Source organism: Anser brachyrhynchus (assembly GCF_964034855.1).
Source record: "Anser brachyrhynchus genome assembly, chromosome: 20".
NCBI lineage: Eukaryota > Metazoa > Chordata > Aves > Anseriformes > Anatidae > Anser > Anser brachyrhynchus.
This window is the reverse complement of record NC_137713.1, coordinates 9,210,857-9,237,811: the sequence shown is the minus strand read 5'-3', so window position 1 is coordinate 9,237,811 and position 26,955 is coordinate 9,210,857. Positions and strand designations below refer to the sequence as shown.

Genomic DNA, 26,955 nt, shown 5'->3' with positions numbered 1-26,955 from the left:
AGTCTACAATTCCTTTCTAAAAGACTGGATTATCAAAGAGATGTGGGAGTCTTACTTTTTAATAATGAATTTTATCTTAGATTTGTTTCTCAGGATCTTCTCTAGTCTTGGAATTCCAAAAGTAGAAGGTCGTCGGAATGGCACTCCCTCTGGTAGGCCTTCCACATAGAAAACCTCCGGGAAGGATTCAAATAACGCAAACGGCACCTTCACTGGTTCACTCAGCCCCAGCGCTTCCCCTGAAATGCAACAGAGCCTGTAATCTACCAGCTAGATAACTGATGTGTTTATAGAGTGGAAAACACCTCAGGTACAAATAGCATATAATAGTTGGCACATACACACTAGATTAGGTGGAAGAAGCAGGCTTTGATTTTTTTGGTGACAGCTATAAGTAGGCAAGAAGAAAAACAGTCGCAAACATAACTCATTATCTTGCAGTAGATCAGATCACAATTAGCAGTTGAAAATACTAGCTTTTATAGACAGCTTATGCCACTGGCTTGGCCTGCATATGAGACTATCCTTCGTACTCCCCACTTTGTTACAGGCAATATATTCTGTCTCTGTCTTTCCTAGAGAGTAGCACCAATGGCAGGTGACATTAGTGCTCTTGTTCCAAGAATTGCACTGGTAAGACTAATGACTTCAGATTCCAAACAACCCTTGCTAAAAGAAATACTGGGATACGATGGGGCACACACCTCTCCAGACACCGCCCATAACATATCAAGTCATGCAGAGGCTGAAGTCATACAAATTCCCATTCATAATCACGGTGAAGAATGCTTAAAAAGATGCGGCAGGATGTCGAATCACTGTGCCTCTGGGTCATTAAAGAAGCAGCACACAAACCACAACTTCTCCATTTCCAAACCCAAATAAAATAACTAGTGGAAATGAGACACAGAACTGCAATTAACCTATGTGTGAACGAACTAAAATGAGAGAAACTGCCTAGATATGCAAGGATTGTAGGACCTTTGGAAGACATGAGTGAACATATCTGTCATATGCATAACTGAATGTACATAAGAAAGACATCTCAGTAAAAAGGAATTAATAAACTTACCACATTTTTCATTAAAAAGATTTTCAACTTTTTGCTTTAGGTCAGTAATTTTGGCATTCCATGCCTCTGTCAGAAGGAAATGGGAACAATTAAATCAACACTCACACAGTGAATCAGTCCTTGAAGGGTATTTAAAAAGTAATGTCATTACGATTGAAATTAATCCCAGAGCGATCAAAATTTACAATACCAGGCAAAGAATTACTCATCTCAACCAACACCCAAAATAGTAGCAGAAAACTCTTCATACATTCAGTGAAATAACCCGAAGACACATGTCCTTCTTGATGTCACTTCCAGTCCTGTCTGGCCTTTAATGATTTTCTGGAATTGGCAACCCTGGAGAGGTCTAAAGCTGATCTTGCAAAATCAGCTCTGACAGAGCATGGCTCACTAATGTTAGTTCAGATCCATCCTAGTTCCTACATACTCCTCATGTATCCCTCTCTGCACAGTGAGGTTCAGTATTTGACGTTCGTGGAGGACTTATTAAGCTTATGCACAATGTAAGATCTCAGCTCAGTTTAAACACCCTCATGGTACCGTGCACCGGACAACAAATCCAAGTCTGCTGTACTATGAAATAGCAGAGCAGCAAAAGTCTGGAGGGTTTGATTCTGAAAGTAGGTTAATAAGATTTTAATGGATCCATGATGTATTTGTACAGCATTCTCCAAAAATCACCCAGGATATCTCTGAGGCATATTATTCTAGGTGACTGAGAACTGAATGTACATGAAAATAAGTAGTTCAGTCATTTCTTACCTTTAGAATAAAGAATGAATTCAAAATATCCCTGATGCGAAATCACCAGAACTTTCAATACCAACATTAATAGAACGTATGCATGCTAATTCCCACAATATTTACCGAAAGAAAATTCTCTTCCTCGTGGCTTGAAACTCACATTGGACCCATTGGTTTGAGAATTAGTTCGAACATCTGTTGCTTGTGGTTTATTGAGACCTGTAAAAAGATATTACATACAGAGATCAGAAGTAAGCCATCACACACACAAAAAAAAACAACAAATCAAACTTGATTACTAGAGAAAGCTTAACTTCTGAATCAAAAAAAAGTCTTTTAGAACTTCTTCAAGGATTGTAATTAAGCATTTGATACAATTGCTCACATCTATCATTTCTCTGCTCAGGACTACATCATTTCCCACATCTCTGCTTGGAATAAAAGGCCCAAGCAAGCTGTCAAACTTGAACATTTTATATAACCATCATCCGCACAGAATCCAGTATTATTCAGAAATGAAAGATAAAACTGTTTCCATATTGAAATGTATCTGCAGCCCTGAAATGAAAATGTTTGGCACATGAGATGCACATAGAAGTTAATTATAGGGTATGAAAACATAGAAGAATAGAATAAAACATTAGAAGAATAGAAAAAGATAAGAAGAGTATTTAATATTTCTTCCATACCTTCATCAACAGTAACTTCTATCTCTGGGACCTTTGAATTGCTTGCAGGACTCCGTGATCTTTTTGAACTCTTTGGACTCATTGCTAGAAAGTAATACAGTAAAAGCTGTAATGCACATTCTACAATGCATAGTTTGCAAAGCTAACAAAAAACCTCGCTGTATTTTGAAAATTCTAACAGATCGAATAACCTGTGCCTGTACTAAGTACAGTCTACATTCTAAAATCTGAACAATATAGGGAAGCTCACGTCCTTAAAAAGCAGGTTTAGTACTCTTGAACCAGGCAGGTATCATACCTAAAGTTTCGCTCCATTATTTGAGGACAGAAGACATTTTTGTTTTTAAGTGTGAGGGAAGGCTTCAGCACTTATTATCAAAAAAAAATATAGATAGTTTTCTTGTTTATAGACAACTAACTTAAAAGACGCTTTTATTCTTTTCTTAAGAATCTTCATTGTTATTTACTTCACATTAAAGCTGTACGTTGAACATATTTTAGACTGTTAGTAGCAAAATAAAAGTTGTAAAGCTTGGGTAAATTCCATTTTCTCTATTGGAATAGTCTTAATTAAAAGAAAAAAAGTAAATAAATTTGAGTAACTTTTTAAAATAATATCACGTTCAGACTCCACCATGCTAATTTACCTTAAGTAATACCTTTTGATTATGACACCTGTGTTTTTGAACCACAGAAGTCTTCCAACCCAAAGTATTTATGAATTGATGGCAGCAAATAATACTTAGTTGTTTACCTTTAGTGTTTACTTTACTAGCCAGTCCTGGTGGCAAATAGGAAGTGACAAGCTCAGGCCTAAAAATTGAACAGAATACAATTCAATCAATTACGTATGCAAAATATCACAAATTTCTTGGAGTTAAGTCAGGTTCAAATTTACTAACTATCATCTCTCTATAATAAAATCCTGCTAGAAGCATGCGTGACTCACCACCTACTATAACAAGAAAAAGTTAGAAAGCAAAGCTACATACTCGGTTCTGTAATTTTCTTCTCAGTTTACTTCAAAAAAAAAAAAAGAGGAAAAGAAAACAGAAGGAATAAATCTTCCAGATACAAGGCCATTTTTTCCCTAGATCCATGATGCACAGAAATTATGCATTTAAAATTTATAAGGAAGTTACATCTTTTTATGAGATAAACTTATGTGCAAAACATTCTTTCTGTTTCATGGAAACAGAATTTAGCTAGCATTTAAAACCTAAAGGTGCTGGGAAGAAAATTAATTAACTTCAAAATCATGAGTAAAAATAACTAAATTACAAACATACTTTTTAACAACAAATTTGATTTTGCCACTCCCACGGACAATTCTTTCAAGGCGTGGAATTCCAAACCATGTGGGACTCCGGAAGGGGATTCCTTCTGGCAAGCCTTCGACGTACAAGTACTCGGGGTTTGATTCAAATACAGGATAGGGAACCTTCACTGCCTCTGAAAGCCCCAGAGCTTGGGCTGAAAATAAAGATTTAACGATAGTTTACACACTCAAATGGGTGGTATTTTATCTCAAGTGATTTTAAGAGGTTGGCTTACAGAAGCTCTTCTACTCAGAGATAACAAAAAAACCCCAAGAGAAATATTTAAATAGATTTTCTATTATTTTCTGTAGAGTATTTTCAAGTGGGGACTTTGTCCCTCTTGCTACAGATAGATAACATCTGTTACCTAAGCCTACTGTATCTAATATGTTTTTCTGAGAAATTCTTTCATCCAAAAGCTTTCTGTACATTTGTCATACAATTGGAAAGTTATCTCTGTCATACAATCGGATAAACTATGGCCTAGGATGTTGCTATAAAGTCATTCATATCAGTTATAGGGAAGAATCAGTAAAAAGTAGGTAAGAGAAGTCAAGATTTCCGTCTGTCCTAGTACATTTCTGATGCCTAAATAAGTGCAGTAAAAATTAAAACTCTTTTTACAAAATTGTTTTAAAACACAGCAGCATTATATGACAGTTAATTTAACATTTAACTTACCAAATTTCATATTAAATATCTCTTCTACTTGCTTTCTTAGCTTTGTGATCCTAACGTTCCAATCTTCTTTCACTGAAAACAAGAAATAGATGAACTATTACCCAGTTCTAGACAGAGATACATTTGAACACATTATTTTTCAGCAAAAGAACTCGTAAACTATGAACACAACCAAGTATGAGTAGGCAGGGACATACAATAAGTAATGACAATGGCAACTTAAATGATACTCGTAATTCCCTTTTTGTAATGGAAAATCTGTTTAAATGTGGTTAGAAATGTCAAACATTATCCCAGGTAGGAGAACTTGCGCTTCAGAGCCTTTAGATGCAGGCAGGAATCATTCCAGTGGCTTTTGCAAAGTTAGAATTAATTAATTCCAGTGCATAAGGGTAACACCCTTTAGAACAGAAGGCACATTTAAAAAGTGCTCCACTAAGAATTTTAATTGGCTTAAAAAATAACCTTCAATCCTATTTTGTATTACAAATAGTCAATTACAGGAATGCTAGCTAGAGCTGACAATTTGTAGCTTAGGTAGAGAGCAAAGGATGCTCTAGCAGCAATAAAATGCATTCCTTTACTGACAAACAACATAATTCATTACTTCTCATCATAACCCACAAATAGCAATTAACTGTTACTGAGCAGTGAATACCATTCAGAGTCGTAGAAAGCAAGCATAAAGAATTCTAAAGATATTTTTTTCGTTTATTTCCAAATCAGATGTCCAACCATATTTTTGGATTTTTATTTATTTATGCATTTTAAGAATCATGACCATTGCATATCAGTTCTCTCAAACAGAGGATTTTATTAGCTGTTTTTTTTTACTGCTGTAGTTTTTACCTGCTGTTATTATTCTATTGTCAAAGTGTTAGTTACACTGTCAAATTTGACAATAAACAGGATTTTGGTAACAAAACAAAACTCAATGCTACCTTATACTTCTGTTCCACATTGAACAGTCTTTTCTGAGCTACCCTCTTGTGGAATAAGAACCTTCCCCTCAAAATTCAAACAAAATCCACAATACTTAGTGACTATACAAGAAGACTACTGCTTACATGATTATTGAATCATATTCTTTGCCCTTTTTTCCTGCAGAGGACTCAATACAATTGTTTCTTCAAGTCACAGTTCGTTTATCCGGTGAAATATGTGGGAAAAACCTATGAACCCCTGAGTCTCAGTTTGTGTTATTACTACAAGCCAATCCACACTTAAAAAAAAAAAAAAAAGAAAAAGATTTGGACTATACGCTTCTGTAGCAAGAAAAGAGCATTCTATTGTCTCAGGAAATAAAAAGCTAAATTAATCTGGATCCTTTTCCTGTTTTAAAGGCTTTCAAGAAGTCATTAAAATTCCTTACAAACAGAGGCCTGAAAAAAGTCCAACAAAATGAGCTATGAAATGCAAACGCCCGAGCCTGGTATCAGACCAGGATAGCAGCTCTAGTTCTCCCGGGCTGTGAATACGATCCATCCTAGTTTTTCAGATTGCACGGCAATTCAGAAATCCACCCATTTTCTTGGTGATTTATTTTGTTAAAAACTCATGAAAAGCATGTCATGACACTCATCACAGAAGGATCACTTCTTGAATAATGTTGTATTGATCCAAATTTTGTTTCTGCACCGATCCCTTACATTGCCACTTGGCGACAGCACCTGTCTTACCTGGTGTGTTTGTCCTGGGTTGAATAACTTCAGTTGAACTGAGGGTTAGCAGCTCCGGCCTGCAAACGCAAAGCAAATAATCTGCCTATGCTTCAAACTAAATAAATAATACATACTTTTTATTGCATGAAGTGAAAAGTTTGGATTTTTGTATTGTGCATTTCACACTTGTGAAAATGCTACAAAGATATTTTGGAAGATACAATAATATTTTGGAAGACTTGTGTGGATTGCAAATACCCACTTTAAAATGCAGAATATTTAATATTGCCTGTTGAGTAAATAAAGACTGAATGTTTCATGACTTAATGAAACCAAGTGCTTGATTACACAAATGGTGTTTGTTTGTCCTCTTTAAAAAAAAAAATTAGGTACTAAAACAAATGCTTACCTTTTGATTACAAATTTTATTCTGTTGCCCACTTGAATTATTTTTTCAAGGCGAGGGATCCCATACCAGGATGGACTCCTAAAGGGAATGTTCTCTGGCAGACCTTCAACATAGAGGTCAGTCGGATGGGCCTCAAATTTCTGGTATGGGACAGCTTTAGGCTCGGTGCTCCCCAGCGCCTCGGCTGTTAGAACAAAACAAATCCGGTAACTGGACAGTTTGGCCATCTCTCTATTCAAAACTAGCTTTATTAGAAGCCACAAAATCTCCATGCTATTACAAGTATGATCTTAGAACCCGGGACAACGCAGGATACCTAAATCCGAAAGAGTAAGTCTCAGCACAACAAGAACACAAGCATTTATCATACTGTGGCATGCTGACAGTGGGCAGTCATATTACTGCACTTTGTTAATGGATTCTTCCCTGGGCATAATGCAGTGGTTTTATCCAATTTTTTAACTTAAATTTTCAACTATCGTTGAGCAACATTCTATTCAAGCTCTTATGAAGCTGACCATTTTTTATTTTGGAGAGAACATAAAAATTCACCAAACCCAGAAATGTTCTGATACTAATTTTATGGTAGTGCAATGGATATAAATAAGTAAATGGTTGTTTTATTCACCATCAAAGGTGGAAAACAAAAACAACAACCAAAAAATAGTAAGGATTTAAAAGCAATTAGAAGAACTATACATTTAAGATTTACATATCTTTCTTTTACTATGAATGTAACTTGTATAAACAGTAAATACTTTTTTTTTCAGTCAACTTCCAGGATTTTTTATTTTTTTTTAAAAAAAGATGATGATCAAAGGTGTCATTCATGTCGACATTCAAAGGAAATAACGAAAGCAACCCTCAAGAAATACAAAGCCATAAAAGAAAAGAAAAGAATAATTCTGTGCTCACCAAACTTCTTACAGAAGAGTTGGTCTACCATCTTCCTCAGCTTGGTGATTCTAGCATACCACTCCTCTTTCACTGTATTTGAGAGTAACACAAAACGAAGATAACGTTCCCTAATTATTTTGGTTATATTTTCACTTGCATAGTTTATAGTAGGCGTAACCATGATGCATTATCAGGTAACCCAGAAAATACTCTGCTGGGGAAGTATGTATTCAATCCCCAATTAAGAAAATTGCTTATCAAAAATGACAGAATATTAAAGCTGTACAAATATCCACTGAACCAGAGACTTGCCCTTGCTAGAAAACACACACAGCAAATTGGCATCAAAAACTGCAATGCTTTTATCCGCCTTCAATCTGTAAATCCCTTTTGTAGATGGGATTAATTTTTTTTGCCAGTTTCATCTCCTAAAACATTATCTTGATACTCTGTGCAGAATTGAGCAAGCATATGGTATGAAAACTTGTTTTCATAGAATTTTCACTAAGCACTGAAAATCCCTAAGCAAGCTTTTGCAATAGGTGCACTATCAGTTTGCTCCTTGCTGTATATTCATGCTGAACTGCCCGCATCTATTCCTCCCACCGTTTGTGCACAATGTTTATTAAATGGTCCCTAACAGCTATACCAAATGACTCCAGTGATTTTGTTACTCAACTTGGAATGACAAGCAGCTCAGTTCCAACTCTCTGAAATGTTCCCTTACGTTACTTAAGACATGAGTGAAGTCATAATTTAGGTACAACCCAGCATGTGGCAGCTATGAAGAGTAGCATATCCTGGGGAAATAAAGCAAGCTTAAATCCAATTTTTCATCATTTTATCACTTGAGCTTCTTTGCTCATTCATTGATACATATGCATCTTCAGTATTGTTCATCAAAGTTTTGTACCTGAATGCTTTAGATTTGGTCCTCCAGCAGACCAGCAGAGCACAATGATGATGTTATTTCTGTCTGATTGGTAGCAGGAATGGTAACAGCTTTTGTTCGTGTTTTGTCATGTGTGCTTGTCATTGGGGATCAAAGCACAGGTAACTCTGTTTTTACCAAGAAACCAGACAGCTGCCACGCTGTGGCTTTGGTTTTTAGCATGCACAAACAACAACTTCTGTTGCATAACTGCATTGCACCATGCTGCGTTATCTTCAGAGGCACCTGTTCACACTTCACTCACTTCCTGAGCCAAATCAGTCTTCTCAGGGCTTCAGGGCTGAGGCTATTTTAAGAACCTTCCTGACCAGCCTATTTCCCCCAGGAACACAAACGCGAATCATCTTCCTCCTGCCAGTCTTAAACACGCCTTCCATACCCACCCCGTTCCCCTCCTGCTGGGGACACGGCTAGCAGGGCTATGCAGGCACGGAGCAGCACGCGGCTGAGGAGATGCTGACCTACTGTGAAAGGGGGGATCCCAACAGGGAGAAAACCGAGGGAAAGGAGGGTCAGACAACTGCTGTGTGCTGAGGTGGGATCCCTGAGATGTTGTCAGCAGCTTTCACAGATGTCCTCTCCTCTCAGAAGTAACACCGAGGTCACACGTGGATATCAGCATCATTACAGATTTGGGAAGACAGGCACCTTAACAGGACTGCTTATAGCACTGCAATCCAAACGGACTGCCACTGGTTTTCTTAGCTACAGGGCTTTTATAGGATACGTAATGTACCTGCTTTGTCTTCATAATAACCATATTAAAAACAATAGAGAAAAGGGCTAATTCAGAAACCCACATAAAAGGACAGTTAAGTTTAAGACTCAGTCATTAGCCTACCTACTATTTTATAGTCAAATTTGGTGCTCAGAGGAACAGTAGGTTATTAAGACTCAAAACACTAGGTTAACTTATACTGCAGGAAAGCTTTAATTTCTGCGCATGTTAAAGAGACATCCTTCAGACAATTTCTTTGCTTAATTCAGATCCTCAATGTTCATTTTAAGTACAGTCCTTGATATGCTTTTTATAACAGAGGACTACGAGTATGTAATACAATATAATGGTGCTGCAGCAGTGCAGATACCACCATTTACATGCTTGAATCCCTGTCTGAACTCAGAATTGCTCTGGTATTACTAAAAAAAATCACAGTTCAGCCAGGCTGAGGTTGCCAGCATTTTGGGGTTGGGAGCGATTTGTTTGTTACCATTGGTTCATGCATACAAGCTTTCAACACTTGGCTTACTTGGACAATTAAAAAAAACCCTTGAAGCCCAAGAGACAGTGAAATACAACCGAGAAGGAAATCAAGTCCAGGCAAGTTACTTTACCAATTATTGCCTGTGCAAAGGCACAATTCTTTCAAAACTTCATTTTTTCCATACTCTTTTTTTTTTTTTTTTCCCCTCCCAGCTTGTGGGGAAATGGGCTGGTGGGCTCAACTGGAACAAAAATCTTTTCTTGCAGTTTTGTTCTTACACATCCATTTTTGTTATCTTTGGGTGGGTGCTCAATGAACAAAACATCTAAGAGCAGGCATCTGCTGATGGGAAAAGACTCGGGGGGTTAGAATGCTTTGCCACTACACTACTACTAGAAAGCAGAGCCCCATCATCCGAGCAAGTCACTATATACGCGGCTATTCTGCCTCTATAACCAGCACATTCATTACTGCATTCAAGTTAATCTAATTTTGGCAAATACCGCATGTAAGCAAATATTCCATGATACAGACAGTTCCCTAGCCATTAAACCGTATCAACTATAGGAACTATTGGCATTTCTCTATATTTCAACAGACTAGCACTTAGCTCATTATTTTTCTTTCTGCCCAGATGAATCAAAACAGATGGCAGCGTTAGCATTAGTGTTATATTTTTAAAAGATAAAAAATCTTGGATAGACAGTGTTACTTTTCACATCCTAACCTGACCTTCCTGATTTTCTTCTTAAACTCTTGAAAAAGGTTTCCTTGCTGTATTCCTGTTTTCAAAATAAAAAAAAAAGTAACACCTAATTTTTACATAACACTTCCAACAGCAGATCAAAGCGCATTACAAGGTGCTTTAAAATGTGCCTGTTCCCACTCATAAACATTTAAAATTTTACATATGGCATTGAATAACATGTGCCAGTTTACAAATTTTGGGACAGCGCATCATCAGAAAAATTTTATATCATCCTAAGTCTAATTATATTAACTTAGAAAAGCATTGTACTCTTGAAGAAAGAACAAACATTGGGGAAAAAATACTAGATTTCCAAAGTATTTCCAGGATCCAAAGATTTTACTGGAAAATTGCTGTCAATTTCTTTGTAGCTAAAGAAAATTCAAAATACCAGGAATTATTTGCAGTCTGTTATTAGTAAAAGCAGATGGTAGTCACCACAAAGATTGACAAACTGGAAATCATCCTGTACTCAACTCGCACATTTGAATACCTACCTCCTGCAACTGGTTTGTCCAAGGGTACATCTTCTCTTGTCGAATTCAAAAGCTCATGCCTAGGAGATTTAAGATACATGCTTCAACAGTGACAGACTTTGATAAACCAGAAGTCAGAGCCCATAGTTACAGCCTCTGTAGTAAACACACCTACCAAATACAAGTTATCACTGAAGGATCAAAAGAAAAAAAAGAAAACAACCAACAAACAAGGGATGTCAAGATTCATGATATTAAATTCCACTTAATACCCAAGTATTATAAAAACTGGTTGGAACCCTCCTGAGAAAAACATTTTTTGTTCCTGATACTCATATTCGCCTGAGCCATAACATTTCATGGTAACACATATTTCACTAAAATTATCTCTAGGGCTAAATGCACTTCCCAGCCAAACCACCATCAGAAACAGAGATTCAAGTTGAAAATTTAACCATTAAAAACAAACATAAAAACAGGTATTTCTGTTTTCCAAATACATCTGGTTTTATCCACACTAGAATAAAGACAAATTTTGAAATTCTGACATCTCTCACAGAGATGAACTAGTTTTTGAGCTATTCTGGTTACCACAGATTGCAAGACTGATGAACAACATAAATGAATTATTGCTAGCAACTAAGAGAAATTTGACAAGAGCCAGTGTTAGCATTACATTAATATTAAAATCCATGCATATTGTCTGATTTTAATGAGACAAAAGGTAGATCTACACCTCTCCCTCTTTTCTGATTATCTGCAAACTTTAGGATGACAGAAACTGAACATGTAACTTCTCAAATGTCAAAAACCACCATCATTGCTAAAGGTGGCATGCACAGGCAAAGGCTGTCACTTCCACTGATGCTGAGCCTGACCACTGCAATCAGCAGATTCCTATCCACTTCAAAAGTTCATGGATTAGGCCCTACACCCCTGCACCCTGGAAAATGTCAGCTGTTACTAACAGTAGCTTCATTTAAACTGTAAATGCCCATCTGTGGTGTGAAACAACACATCTGCCTAAAGCGAAGCAACAAATTGCAAAAGATAAATATCCACACACTGCCAAATCTGCTTATCAGTCTACCGAAGTGGAACCCACATTGCTAACATCTGGAAGTGCTCTGCAGCTCTGAGATCCAGCACTCAGCGTCTCTACCATTTCTCCATGTGTATCCTGAATTCACACTAGGTTCAGGCTTCCTTCAAATCCCACCTGTCTTTGTAGCAAGTAATGTCAGGGTTCTTCTAGAAAAGACACTGAGGCCAGAGATGAGAAGAAGAGAAAGAAAGAAGCCCAGAACATCGTGTAAGTCTTGCATCCTCACTTTAAAGACAGATGATACATTGCCAGGGCCATAGGGCAGGCAAACAGTCTCTAAGCACATCTAAGGTCTTCCCTCACGGAAGCTATCTGATCAAGACAACCCCAAGGGGACACACGCAACTAAATCTTAAGAACCAGTTGCTGTTTTGGCCTCAAGCCTGTCCTGGGTGATACTATATACAGATAACACCATAGACACATCTACACCATTCCAGCAAGAGACAAATAAAAGCACAAGCTGAAATGTAGGCCAGGATCCTCAGATAGCCTAACATGTGCCAAGGTCAATGGCTTTCAACACACATTACAGCCGTTGAGATTAAAATATTACAAAGAGATCTGCCCGTGATAAAAAGTCTGTAATACTGAAGAGATGTATGCAGATCTTAGCCACCACTGTGGTGCTCTGGTGATGTGAGAAACTGAATTTATCAACAAGTGAACCTGAAATAAAACATACCCATCAGCACAGCAGTAGAATGCCTCTGTAGAAATCAGTTTGACTGAAGATAAAATGAAGCAGAGCAGACCCCGAAGAAACCAACGTGTAAAAAAGGGACAAAAATGACAAATTCCTTACTTTTTAATCACAAACCGGATCCGCTCCTTCGCTAGAAGTATCCTCTCAAGACGGGGAATGCCATACGTGGATGGCCTTCGGAAGGGAATTCCTTCTGGCAGCCCTTCCACATAAAGGTCTTCCACGTGTGACTGGAAGAGTGGGTATGGGATAGACACCGGACCTTTAGCTTTTATAGCTTGAGCTTTAAGAGAAAAGGAAAATCAAATCATCAGACTAGCTTGTGGCTCTATCCAAGCCTGATACAACTCTGAAAAACATTAAAATTAGCAGACAGGCAATCAACCTCTCAGCACTTTTAAACATGAAAGCATTCATATTTGTGGTTTCCCCCCCCCAGCAAATCACTCTAATTCACAGTAGAGAAGGTGGAGACCTGCATACATATGCATGCATATGCAGATTTCTTCTTTTGCATTTACTCTGTAAACATTTAATAACAGACACAGCACTTGTTAGAGTGGAGTTTCATAGTATTTTAGTTTTGTTTAAAAACATGATTTGAAATATGAAATTATCTAGACTTAATGATACACCAAACACGTTTCAGTTCATTAGCTCTTGTTATCATCATTTGTTACTTTTAATGGTTTACAAATGTCATCGATACCTGGGGGGACACATATCCATTCTTCTGAGTGAATTCCTAAAGCTTTGGTGTGTTTTAGAAATGCAAGAAATCACCAATAAACTCAACAGTACACCTCTAACACAACCCAGAAAAGTAAGGCCCTACTAATGAAATCTTTGGAGCAAATGAAAAGCAAACAACAGATTCACACACAGCCAGGAAAAAAAAAATCAATTTATTCCTTTAAGTTATGAGGACCTTAATCATATTAATACACCTATCATGCTGGCAAACCTTGGAGAACAGCAGGATGGTTTGCAAATACCGAGGGCTAATTTCTTTATACTTACAAGAGCATGTTAATTTTGTAGGCCATGCAACAAGAATTCTCTATTAGCATCTGACCGGCCCGCAAACAGTGTGCTACATTCTGTTGTTTTGCTACGGAAATTAAATGCAAGAAATGACTTGAGGAGAAAAACATTTTAACAGATCAAAGAGGTGCCCTCAATGCAACTTGTTGAATGTAATTATGGATCTGAGGGGCAGCATTTGGCCTTTAAAGCTCACAAGGACAGCGCACTGATTTCACCAGCACTGCAAGATATTCAGCCAACTGGAGCAATAAAAAAGCTTCTCAAGGATTTTTAAATTAACAAGGACAGTGTGGTCATAACTAAGTTTCCAGCAATTTATTCCAGGTGTCTAACTCAGCTCCTCCAGCTCCCCCAGCTCTTGGGGAAGGCCAGGCTTGTATGAGGAGAAGCCTGTGAGGGCAAGGCACAGGCATGGGCTGTGCTCCCCATACTGACCCCGCACTGCGAAACCCCACATACAGAAATGTTCTCATGCTGGACATTCTGCAAGGCACTGAAAGACAGTCCAGGTGAGGTCTAACATCATGATCTAACATGATCACAGAGTTAAACACCAAGTGAAGCGACCCGAGGTAGGCCAAACCAGAATACAGTGATGTGCCGTGCAATTTCTGAAAGCGAAACTACTAGAGGCAATTCTTCAAGCCACACATGGGAAATAGACAGTGGTTCAGACACTGGTATATGCAAAATGCTCACATTAACTCCCAGATTCTTAAAAGCAATACAACAATTTACGTTTTAAAGGCATTTGGATAACACTCTATCCACCATGTGGAAACAGACTGGTTCTAGGTGTGTTTATCACATAAGGCCACACCTCGAGTGCTGTGTTCAGTTTTGGGCCCCTCACCACAAGAAGGACACTGAGGCCCTGGAGCATGTCCAGAGAAGGGCCACAAAGCTGGCGAAGGGCCTGGAGCACAAGTCCTGTGAGGAGCGGCTGAGGGAACTGGGGGTGTTTGGTCTGGGGAAGAGGAGGCTCAGGGGAGACCTTATTGCTCTCCACAACTCCCTGAAATTAAGGTGTGGGGAGCTGGAGGTCGGCCTCTTCTCACAGGTAAGTAGTGACAGGACTAGAGGGAATGGCCTCAAGTTGTGCCAGGGGAGGTTCAGGTTGGAAATGAGGAGACACTTCTTCTCAGATAGAGCAGCCAGGTGTTGGGACGGGTTGCCCGGGGAGTGGAGTCACCGTCCCTGGGTGTGCTCAAGGAAAGGTTGGATGTGGTGCTTAGGGACATGGGTTAGTGGGTGACATTGGTGTAGAAGGTGGTTGGACCAGACGATCTTGGAGGTCTTTTCCGACCTTAATGATTCTGTGATTCTATGATTCTAAAAAGGGAAGCTTTGAAGATACCGCATGTATCTTTGTCTTATATTCTGATGAGCATTACATATAAAAATGTATAAAATTGTGAGAATTGTGTTTCAACCAGCTTGATTCCAACTGCTACGTTTAACAAGGCCAAAACTAGAGACAGAATATATACGTACAAAGAGAGGGACACGACATGAAGATTTCTCTTAGCAAACAGACTAAGAAAACCTGTCCAAACACGACTGTCAGAGACAGGACAATCACCGAATGAGCTGTTGTGTATCGGACTAGTCCTTCACTAAAGTAGATTTTTATTGCAGTCATATACCTCTTCCAAGAAATTCAAACAAAACTTGCAGCCCTGGAGGCTGTTGTGGTGAGTAGTAAAAAGCGTAACAAATCCAGCAGCCGAGTTTCAGATGGAAAGAAGTGTTTGTGAACAACAACTCGCCGGGGGAAAAAAATCAAGTACATCACTAAAATCTAGACCATTCCAGAGCTTCAGAGTAACAAAAATCCCATTTAAATAAATAAATACCTAACAACAAGTTTTTTTTTTTTTTTTTTTTTTTAAAAAAAGTGAGTGTCTTTATTTCACCTAAACCAGGAAATGTTTTAGCAAATACTCTTCAGACAAGGAACACAATCAGCAATACAGTTTGCAATGAGATGTCTTGGATTTACAAGTTTTTGCTTAGAAATTTCTTTGGATATAGATTTCATTTTTATAAATTCGCCTATATCTGTGAGATCCTCTCTTGTATTTACACCATAAAAAATAATTCCTTTAGTTTACATCTAAACACCAAAATCAATGTATTTTCAAGAGAAGCACTCTGAGAATTCTGGACATCCATAACTAATTTCAGGAAATAGGAAATTTCATGCCCATACAAATAGAAAGAACTGGAATCAGATATGGATTGGTTTATGAATTAATGATATGTTGTCATCCACAGGGAAAAGGGGGTGGTTTAATACTGTTTGACCTTCTACAGAAAGTCAGGAATAGCTCTTTCAACAGACTCCACAGATTTCTAGACTGGCTATGTGTAAACAACAAAACCAAAATTAAAGTAATTCTCAGAATTCAATGGTACTCCTTTCAAGAGAAAGAAAGAAATACTGTGAATCAGATTCTGAGCTGCTTTTATTTGGTGCGAGTTGCTTTCAGGGGGCTATTTAAATGTCAGCTGATAGTCACGCTTGAAACTTCTAACGGCTCTAACATATCGTAAGCTCCATTCCAAGGATGCCTCCACTTCTAATGGCAGAGGAGCACCACTATGTATTTTGAAATTTTTACTGATGCAGTTTTACTCTGTGACATGGTCACAAAATATGTCTAGGAGCAACATCTGGAGACATTCTGGAGTCTAACACGCATGTTTCTTTTTCTCTCCAGGAACCACTAAAATGTAATTGCTGCTTCACTGCAAATCAATCATAATCAAAAAGCAACAATCAATCATTGGTAACCTCTCCCCAAAGACATTTCCTAGGATTATTTCACTTAAGAACTCAATGTAATTACAGGAAAAATGCCAACTCTCTCAAATGTGCTTGACCAAGACATGAGCAGACTGAAGCTCCAGGACACTGAGCGCAACTGAAAAATGAAATCAAGTTTTGCGCTAAGATGCCAAACACAGTCACCCAATTTCAAAATCACTCTGCTCATCAAAAAGCTCCTGCTCCCAGTCTTAAGCCTTCTAACAACATTTAACCCTTTGGTGCTGTCAATCCTGGTCTGCTCCAGAGCCAACAGCAAGATGCATGCCGAAATGCTGGCGTTTCCAGAGTCAAAGGACTAGAGGCAATTGTTTGGAAAGGAGCATAACACATACCATATTTTTTCTCAAACAGTTCTTCAACTTGCTTTCTCAAGTCTGTAATTCGAGCATTCCATTTCTCTGCAAAGAAAAGAAGAGTACATGTCAGACTACAGATGAAACTGAGAATCTTGTTAAATCTGTAACTACTAACCGAAATACACACTGTTTTTATTGCTCACTTGCACGCAGATGCCTGGGGAGTATGGCATAGCCTATACCTCGAAATATACTGGTACATTCAGAAAGAAAAAGCACAGATTAAAATGTTTCAGATTGCCTCCCAAACTTGTGCAGATGTAAAATCAAGTTTAAAAACCATAAAAGGACAAAAACCAGGCTAAAGTCTGCCCAAAACTGGTTTCTCTTTGATGCGGCTCTCACTACCATCAGGGGAAAAGGCAGTTTGAGCTGCTGGTGATAGCTGTCCGAAGCCAGGGCCTGAAAAGCTTCATAAAACTTACAGCGAGTACATGACCATCTTTTTGTGTAAATGTGTACAACTATATGGATCAGGAGGCATCATGCCATCCTCTTCCTTAATCTAGCATTTTCCCAAATCCTGATTTTGCAAGTCATCCACATAAATCCCACTTCTGAAGTAAGATGCAGGTTGCAAGACAGAAGTTATCCTATTTCAACTGTGTATTCCCTGGAGAACTGGATTAATTGGCCATATTTTAACATCTTATTTTCTGCCTGTGACAGAGAGCACACATTTTCACAGCTTTTTGTACCATCTCTATGCTTTAAGGAAAATGCCACAAGTCTTTTGTAGATGCTTGCTGGCCTTTAAAAAGTGAGTTAATAAGCAAGTTTACCTGCAGCTTATTTCTTACACCAAAGATTTGAGTCTAGTAACTGCAGAGGTCAAAATGTGAGGCCATTCAACCTACTACACTTCCTGTTGTCAAAAAGCTTTTGTATCAGATGAAACGGAAGAATTTTGAGTCCATATCAAAAGAATTTTAAATATTCATTCTCAGACCAATGTATACAACTTCGATCACCATTTTTAAGCCTGAAGTTTTTAAGTGTAATTTTGTAGACATCAAGAGGACAGACAGCATACTTCAGATGTGGGCAAGAATAAGACCTAAGGAAAGACTGTTTTGGCATGCTACCTTCCATCCATATAAACTCTTTATTCTAGTTAACTAGCAAATCATTTACATAAACTAACCTGTTTGTATTTTAAAATTGCATGCTTGTAGATAAATTGACATAATTGCTTCTGCTGCCCTTTTTACTGCTACTCTGTAGTGCGCAGATTCTTAGCTGTTAAATGTCTCCAGCACAATATTCTCTACTCCAGTGTCACTTTGACCATATAATATCTCCCCCTTTAACCACAGATGCATAGCCAGCTAGACTTCTTTCTGATTCCAACACAGCCCCAACAGCATTTTTGCTGACCTACAGAACAGTGGATTAGCAGCAGCTCTACCAGTAAATCAGGAAGATCCGAGTCTGAATTTACTGGGCTGAAGGGGAAACCCTGCTTCACTGCACAGAGCTGGTGAACACACAGACAGTCCTGGGACAAGGGTTTTGAAAGGCAATTACACAATTCTAGATTGCAACCCGGGGGGAAACTGTCACAGAGTTGAGCTCCCTTCAAGTTCATCAAGGTCTGAGGCTGACTCAGCAAGAGACCTCCTCTAAAATTCAGTCTGGTTTTCTTCAGAAGAAGAACAGCCAGCAAGAATGTAATGATGCATTACAAAACAACTATATAAAAGTATTTAAATTATATTGTTTTGAGTATTGGTTATTACTGCAGTTTTAGGAGAGGCTGCTCCCACCCAGACTTGTCTCCCTTTGCTCATTAGCACGCACAAGAGAGCACTCTTATGTGAGCCATTAAGTTGTCAAGGGTTCATTTTTTTCAGTTATCAAATCCCACAATCACTGTCCAAATATTCCATGCGGATCTTGTCAATCAACTACCTCCATGTCCTTCTCTCTTCAACATAAACCTTACAGAGATTAGTAATCAAATATATTTCAATATGGGCATGCTTACTCAGAATGCTGGATACAGAATAAATAAGCAACTGAAAAAAATATCATCTGGCTCACATTTTGATCAGCACACTGATCTTTTAGGTACTTCTGTATTTTATGAGTAAATTGCCATATTAGGCTGCAGAGTCATTTCAAAATTCAGAAGGGCTATCAGATAGCTGGCATTGTTTTTAATCAAATTGTCAGCATTATTAATCCCTTGGATTTGGACCAATTACCGTAGAAACATTTTGTCACACACTTCATGCCCACATAGGAAGGCTGAAGACCTACCTCAAACCTAAGCTCACATTCTGTTTTGGTAAACACTCTGCCAAGTAGTTTAGGTATTCTGCAGCTACCTAGATAGGTAGTGGTTTCCTTCTATCCCTGTAAATACCTTCTGAGACCTTGGAACAACACCCTAAGGAAATAACAATCCCGGCAATTTCCCCAGCCTGCCCACAGTCTGTTCAGTTTAGCCCACTCTCTGCCGCTTGGAGACAGGCTCCAGGTAACATCCAACAGACTGGGGGCAACCCGCACAGTGCGTGCAAGATCAGACTCACATACTGAGCACACTCCTACCCCCATCAACATGCCGTGGAGAAATAAAATGGCCAACAGGCAGCCACTTGAAGCATGCTGTAGTCCGAGAAAATCCATGTTCAACAGCATGTCAGCATGGGGAAGAGCTACACACAGTTTCCATCAGTGTCATAGACATCACCTTGAGACAACAGCGATGGGGACTTATTTTTCCCCTAAAATGCTATGACACAACTGCACTGACGTTTTGGGTCTTTAAGCTTCTGAGCTTTTGATTGAATCTCCCAGAAAGCAAAAATGTTGTGGGAAGATATTTTTACAGACAATGACAGTTCCTTTCAGCAAAGATATTTTTAACTTTTAGTGGTTGGTTAAGAAATATTTTTGAAATCCAACCTTCCTTCCTAAAGATCATCAATTTCCACCAAGCATCTTACCAGACACTTTTCATCCTCCCTCTGGTTACAATTAGCTTGTTTTCCACCAGCATCCTGTTTGCATGAAACCAAGAGCACAGCAAATCATTCACCCTGCTTCTCTGGCCTCTTGGGGTACCTGATCTCTGGCTCAATCAAGACATACAGGAAATGTCTCCAGCTCACAGTTATCAGACATCTGGAACTCATCAACGTTATGTAAAATACTGAAAGCCCTGATCAGATAAGACAGACTACTCTCTCAGGCATCTGTACCTCCTTTCTAGTCTGCTGAGTGCACACGCCATCACCATTCTGCAGCTACTCATGGTGTAATTAAACACCACCTTTCTCCTGTCTGACTGAATTGTCTGAGACTTCATTAGACAAAGATGCAAAATCCTCTGAAAAGTCCAAATGCCAGTGCTACAACCACCAACAGTTGCTCGTTTTTTCAACGTAGCAAGTCTATATACAGCAGTCTATTCCTCTGAAGCTTTGCACATTCATTTTGTGGTGTTCCAACAATGCAAGGTCCACTCAAGCTTTTATCACCCAACTATTTTTCTACCTTTGCTCTCCGTGTCTAGTCAACCTCACTGTTTATTCCCTTCAAACACTGCTGGCCTGCCAAGCTTAGATACTGTTTTCTACTAAGGAAATATATTTTAGCAAAAGCTTCTGTGGTATTAACTGCTCAATTTTCTTCTTGAACTTTGCCATTGTGTTCTCCTGATCTGACCAAAACTAACTGATGCTACATGTGGAATCGCCTATTCACATCAATGATCTTTGAGCATACAGCTTTTTATTTTTTTTCCATTTTCACTGAAAGTAGCATGGAATAGCATGTTTCACACAAAACAGATGTCGCAAGAGATTCTATGGAGATTTCTCAATTGACCCCAAATCCCAGCATTCCTAATTATCATCTTAAACACTGCGTCAAAGGGCATATTCCTGATTGTGCAGAACCTTACAGAAGTACACAGACTCATGGGATATCTGCCCAGAAACCCACCCAAATCAAGAAGATAAAGGAGAAGTACAGGACCGTGACAAATCACATAGGAAATACCTTAGAGGAGAATAACTACAGTGTGTGGATGCATTTCTACAGTGAGAACTCTATCACGGAAGAACACTACCAAACCCACCTCAACTTTTTGTATATCCACAAGGATGAAGGCGTGCTACTCAGCAGAATGGAGTCACTGGTTACCTTCTCAAGAGTGGCTCTTCTCAGCACATCTTCATTGTTCACGCCACGTATCAAGAAAGACCAGCTAGACAGGCTCCTGATCTAAGGCTTGCTATAGCTGAATACACTAGTGAATTTGGTCTGATTTTCTTGCCCAAGAAATCAGCTGATAAAGGAGTTATTTTTATTAAATTATTTACGGTGTCTATATTTGGTGGCCGCTTTGACTAATGAAAAACAACAGAGGTAGCCTAAAGATAATTATACTGCTGCAATACGTCTGCAAATAGCCCTGGGCTCTCAAATGAATATATGCACTGGTGTGTCTTACTCTGGCAGCATGAAATTGTCTAATACCTTTTTAAAAAACAAAGCAGAGAGAAGAAATCACCTTTAATTTTTATCTTACCAAAATTGAATTCTCTCACTTTTCTTCTCCCAGTATTGGCAGCTTCATTTGCTGACTCAGTGTTCTTCGGTCTCTTGTTAGGGGGCATGTAGTCTTCATCATCTGAAAGAAACATGAAGATATCACTATTTTAATGTCCAGAGAACTGACATGCAATATTGGAATTGTTTGAACTTCAAGTTCTGCAAGCATCGATCATTGATAAGAGCTTCAAATTTTGCAACAAACTACTGATCTGAGTAACTTTAGAAAGCTACTGGCCTGTGTAGGAACAGTTTGCATGAAGCACACCAGCACAAAGCAGAACAAAGCAAAAAATCAAAGCTTCTTCTGCACTTCCTAAGGGAAACAATACTGTGTTCTGAAATGCAACTAGTCATCTCATGATCACAAAATGACTATACAACAGCGAAAGAAAAAGGAAATATATTGTGTAGACAGACTAAATTTTGTATCTAATTGTAACCAATCTTCCACTAGTTAAGTCTTGAAACACAATACCTAAGTTTGATCTCGAAGAGCTCAAAGGTGCTAAAAATAATTTCAAATCAATGTAAAACTGATGTACTTAACTGATATTAATCTAACAGAAGGTCTGCCCTATCTCAAAGACATACAAGTAGATGGAGTGCAGACCTGCAACCCTCAGGGTCGTTTTTAGTGAGATGTTACTCAGCCAGTCAATTCCCAATCCAAAATACTAGTTTCCCTGCTAATTTACAAGTTTAAGAAAACTGTTTGATCACCAGTACTTCCATTCTTAGAGAAAATAAATGGTTATATCATACAAAGATGTTAATTTCCCATACAAAATACCTCATGCCCAGGTCACCAGGCATAATGTTGACTTAGGAAGTATAACATTACATGCTGACGTCTCTTGCACCTGTACAGTTGTATTACTTTGTGGTAAAGGCCTTCACATAGACACAGAATTTAATGACTATTCTGACTACGTCTTCTGTTGAAGTCATGTAAGAATTTTCTCATTGCCATATTATAAAAAGATAAAAGTAATCCCAACAGGTGAGAGCTCTGTCCTAAAATATATTTCCTAATTTCTAAGTTGCTAATTTGGTGGTCTTAATCTTACCTATTCCAAAAGCAAGCAATGCCAAGCCAAAGTCAATCTGAGAAGTGTTTTAATGCAATTATAGATAGAATATGTAACTCACAAATATAAGAAATACAGCTGACTTCCAAGCAATATTCTAGCATGAAAGAAACTTGGATAATGGTTAGTGGCTTTAGTGCTATTTTCATTGCAGCTATACTGCTGGACATATTGATGAAAAAGGGAAATGGTAAGTATAAAGGTTTTTATCTCATGGTTATCAGTATCAGACCCGTGAATTGAAGTTTCACTTAAAAACACCTGCAAAACATCACTTCCGTTATGGTGCAATTCTTCCTAGCAGTTGGTGTTAACTACAAATTGCATATAACTACTGTGTGCTTAGAAAAGAACATGCTCTTCAGAATGAATGTTGTAAAAGCTTTTTAAAATCTAAATTAATGGCTGTTAAATAATGAGCACTCTATGTTATTAATGCTTGAAAAATATATGAAAAACACATCTCTATCAGGCATTATTTCCAGACTGGCCCAGTAAGTCCAATATGATTCAGCATGCTGTAGTTTTTCTTATAAAACAACCAGAATAGGGATGTTTACCAAGCAGTGCACAATGCAAACTGCAGCCAAAGGCTGGTTCATAATCCTATTTATTCAGTGCTAATACAGGCAGGGGTACAGCATTTTTTTGACCTAAAAATGCCCAATGGACTGAAATAAAGGAAGTGGATAACTAACCTTCGATGGTGACCTCAACCTCAGGATCCTCACTTGTTTCTGAAGGGGTGTGCTGGGAGGAATCTGAACGAACAGAAACACAACTGGTGAATGACTGGCACAGAAAAGATTTTTAAGCAAATGCTCAATGATTTTGTATTTTAACTAACACCTGTCAAAGAAGCGCTCTGGCTCAACAAAACATTTTGCATTCACAGTGTGCAACAAAAACAGAAGCAAAGATATCTTACCCATGTCTAGAGTTGCTTAAAGGCTTAGGGTAAGGAGGTGGGGATTATACATGCTAAATTGCGTGTGCAGCAGTGCAGAGAGTTGGCATTAATGACAGTAGGAAATTCTTTATTCTTGGCTTAATAGGATTAATAGAATCATAAATATTTTTCTCTGTTATCAAGGATTACTGAAAACATAAACAAAGGCTGCGTGCCCCTATAGATGATATATTTCTTTCTCATTTATACAGACTTATAGTTGTTGCGCTGCAATGATTTCCCTGACAGGCTGCAAGGCCAACAGTGAAAAATGAAAGGGAAATGCATAATCACAATGCTTGTGTTGGGGCAGTCTGCACCAATACAATAAACAGGATTAGGCCTATCTGTACCCTGTAGGAGAAAGAACAATTTGAATTTAACTCCAATAAAGTTTAAAAAAGTGAAGCCAATTATATTGGAAACTATTTCAAAATTAAGTAGTAGTGTATGAAGGAAAATAATTATTCTGGCAATATATTAAAACAGTTCTGTGTTTGTACACTTTGAAGAATGTCTTCTTTCAGGTTTCTCTAAGCTCTATCGCTGTATATCACTTGGGGAGCAAGTCTGAAGGAATGTCCCCTTGTCACTGCTCTTCACATGATGCCATGTATGGCAGAGATTCAGAAATACCTAGTGAGATACCGCAGTTGGAGTACATTCAAACTGTGTCAACTATCATCAGGTTCATGGAAAACACACTATGGTATTTTGATCTAATTCAGACTGAGTGCTTGGTAGATAACTCGCAAACGCAAACCACAACAAACAGAATGAATTAATAGGCAATGTTCTCTTAGTACGTGTGAACATGAAGTATCATCATAAAAATAATTTCATGTCAATTGATCACATAGAACCTTTCTTGGAAGCATCAGAAAAGTAAATATATATATATCTGAAAAAGAAATACAATGGGTAAATTTTGTGGAAGTTTAAAAACAGCCATGAAGACTGAAAATGGGCCATTTAGTGCAGTACCAAATCCATGAGAACTAGTCCCAATTAAAAGAAACATGCAAAAATATCATACCAGATGGTAACAAAGCTCTGGAAGGAAACTCCCAGAGCAGACGTTTCTTCTTAAACCATATTAAACCAACTAGTTTAAACACTGAAGTATTTTTTTAAGCAAAGTATTATCATCGCTAGGTATTTTTTTTGCTATTTTTTTTTTTTTTTTGCTATTTAGAAAACAGTACCTTCTGCACATCTGCTACATCACAGCCCAATTTTCAGGGCAACTTTTGGAAGAACTTTCAACGCCTATTATCTACACTTCTTTAATAATAGTTAGCAGGGTATTTGTCAAAGACTTCATGAAATCCAAACACATTCATTGATTTTAATTCCTTACTCCTGTTTGTGAGGAGCAACAATAAACATTTATTTTTATTTTACAGAATCCAGGCAAGACTGTCTACACTGAAGGCCTGTTAAAGGAAAAATGAAAGCTAAGTTGGACTGTTAGGTGCAATTTTTGTAACTGCCCACAGATCTTCTGATAAACACCAAGCCTCACAAACAACAGATTTATTCTGTGTAGCAAAATCAGGGTATAACTTTCAGCATATCTTTTTACAGAAGCTTGCAAAGCAGAACAGATTTGAGGAAAGAATGTAGGAAAAAACATATTGTGACACAAAGGGCCACACTCAGCATCTACAGCTATAGAATTCTACAGAGGCAAAACCAAAGCAAAGTCATGAGTTTCGGTCATTTTATGTAACACTTCCCTCAGGCTCTCTCTTCATAACCAGACACAGTGGCTCATGGCATTATGCTTAGGAAAACAAAGCACCTAGATTTTTTTTTTATTTCTTCTCCAAAAAAGTAGTGCTAGTTGTGAAGTCAGCAAGAGCAAAGAACTTTATTCTCCTTTATCAACAGAAATGCTTTTGAATTTCATGTAATGGTACCCTTAACTATGGCGATACTTATCTTCCAAGTAAAAATAATGAGATTTGCAAGAACGAGCACTGCTGCTAGCGCAACTTGGCCTAAATGTCCAAAAAAATATCATGCCTCAGGTTTGATGGCCAGGTGCTTAGAATGAAACTAGCTGCCGTATGATGTACCCTTAACATCATGACAAAGCTTTAAATGGTGGGTGACAGGCACCTCACAAATGCAATTTATGATTTACAAGAATGACAACTCCATCCCAACTTGCCTGTAGTAAGCCACAGAGTGGCAAGGTTTACGAGATTAAAAAAAATAGAAAAAAAGACAACCATGTGAAAATGTGGAAAGAGAATGGCTGGAGAAGAGGTACAGCTCTAATTAAGGTGCCATCTTTCCAAGTATTTCTGTAAAAAGAAAAATCCAATGATGTTATTTATTTTCATGAAAAACATTTTGTATCTCTAACCTTCTACCAGTATTTCCACATCTGTTCCTTCACTGCTAACAGAACCCTGGTAGCTTCCTTTAGACAAATATAAAGTAAAAACATACCATAACAAAAAAAAACTTTTTTTTTTTAACATTGAGTATTCAAAGCAAGGATTTTCAGAAGCCAAAAATCCAGAATTATAATGTTCATATGAAAACCTAAAGAAGACTCAACTTCTGAATCTTAAAAATTGATGACAGCACGACCACTCCGACCATATAAGGAATGTCATAGCTTGAAACACAGATTAGTTTTTTCTAATGTCAGCAAATGGGCAAAACGGTATTTTTAATTCAAAATGGAAAAACTGGAAAAAAATATTAAGTAAATTCATTTCAGATATTGTTGAGAGTCAGCAAGGAACTGCTTCCCCTAAACACAAACTTTCTGTATGCTTGGTTGTGTATGTGCCTGCTCACTTCACTCCCAGCTAAATGAAAGAAATGACCAAGTTCTATTCACAATACATAAGCAGAGGCTCACTGAATTTTGTAACTAATTATGAAACAGACTGAATTTCATGAGAAACATACACTCGCACTTTCATAAATTACTACTGCTTTCGAGTGATCAACCTGATGCTCCTTGTTGATTTTAGAAAAGAAATAAAAGAAATAAGATTCTTTTTTGTACATCTCTTTACTTGGATACCTGAAAAAAGGCATCTGAAAATTTCAATTCTGTTTTAAAGTTTAAGTTTCAATACCCTAGCTCTTCAAATCAAAGAGGCAGAGCCCTGAAAAGCAAAACTCACATAATGAACTTACAAGATTTTTGTGAGAAAAAAACAGAACTATAAGGCCTACCTGTGTAACTTTTTGCAAGAGCGATTTTCTCATCCATCTCTGATGTTTCGGAAGGGCCTGCTTGGGAACAAAGAGAATGCATTTTAAATGGTCTCTCACAACAAACACGTTTTCCCAGTCCATAGAGGAATTTGCCAAATACCTCTTATCTTCACATATCATATGCTCATTTCATACTTTCTGTAAAGTTAACTTAGGAAAAAGTCTGTGAAATAACAACAACCTCTAAGTCTTTACTTGTT

At 37.9% G+C, this 26,955-nt stretch overlaps 1 protein-coding gene across 11 annotated transcripts in view; it reads right to left on the bottom strand.

Moving 5' to 3' along the window:
- Positions 1–26,955, bottom strand: part of GTF2I (general transcription factor IIi) — a 73,244-nt gene that overhangs the window by 16,523 nt on the left and 29,766 nt on the right. For 7 of the 11 annotated variants that reach the window (XM_080562944.1, XM_080562949.1, XM_080562950.1 and 4 more), the window contains 16 exons: positions 26,714–26,773; positions 23,259–23,321; positions 21,447–21,548; positions 16,880–16,945; positions 12,767–12,950; positions 10,878–10,936; positions 7,494–7,565; positions 6,579–6,762; positions 6,188–6,246; positions 4,509–4,580; positions 3,798–3,981; positions 3,263–3,321; positions 2,509–2,592; positions 1,943–2,038; positions 1,073–1,138; positions 56–239 (listed from right to left, as the gene is read on the bottom strand). In XM_080562944.1, coding sequence (XP_080419070.1) covers positions 56–239; positions 1,073–1,138; positions 1,943–2,038; positions 2,509–2,592; positions 3,263–3,321; positions 3,798–3,981; positions 4,509–4,580; positions 6,188–6,246; positions 6,579–6,762; positions 7,494–7,565; positions 10,878–10,936; positions 12,767–12,950; positions 16,880–16,945; positions 21,447–21,548; positions 23,259–23,321; positions 26,714–26,773 — 1,594 coding nt within the window. The remainder of the gene's footprint in view (positions 1–55; positions 240–1,072; positions 1,139–1,942; positions 2,039–2,508; positions 2,593–3,262; positions 3,322–3,797; positions 3,982–4,508; positions 4,581–6,187; positions 6,247–6,578; positions 6,763–7,493; positions 7,566–10,877; positions 10,937–12,766; positions 12,951–16,879; positions 16,946–21,446; positions 21,549–23,258; positions 23,322–26,713; positions 26,774–26,955) is intronic. The other 4 variants (XM_080562946.1, XM_080562951.1, XM_080562952.1 and 1 more) reach the window with 1 other exon arrangement.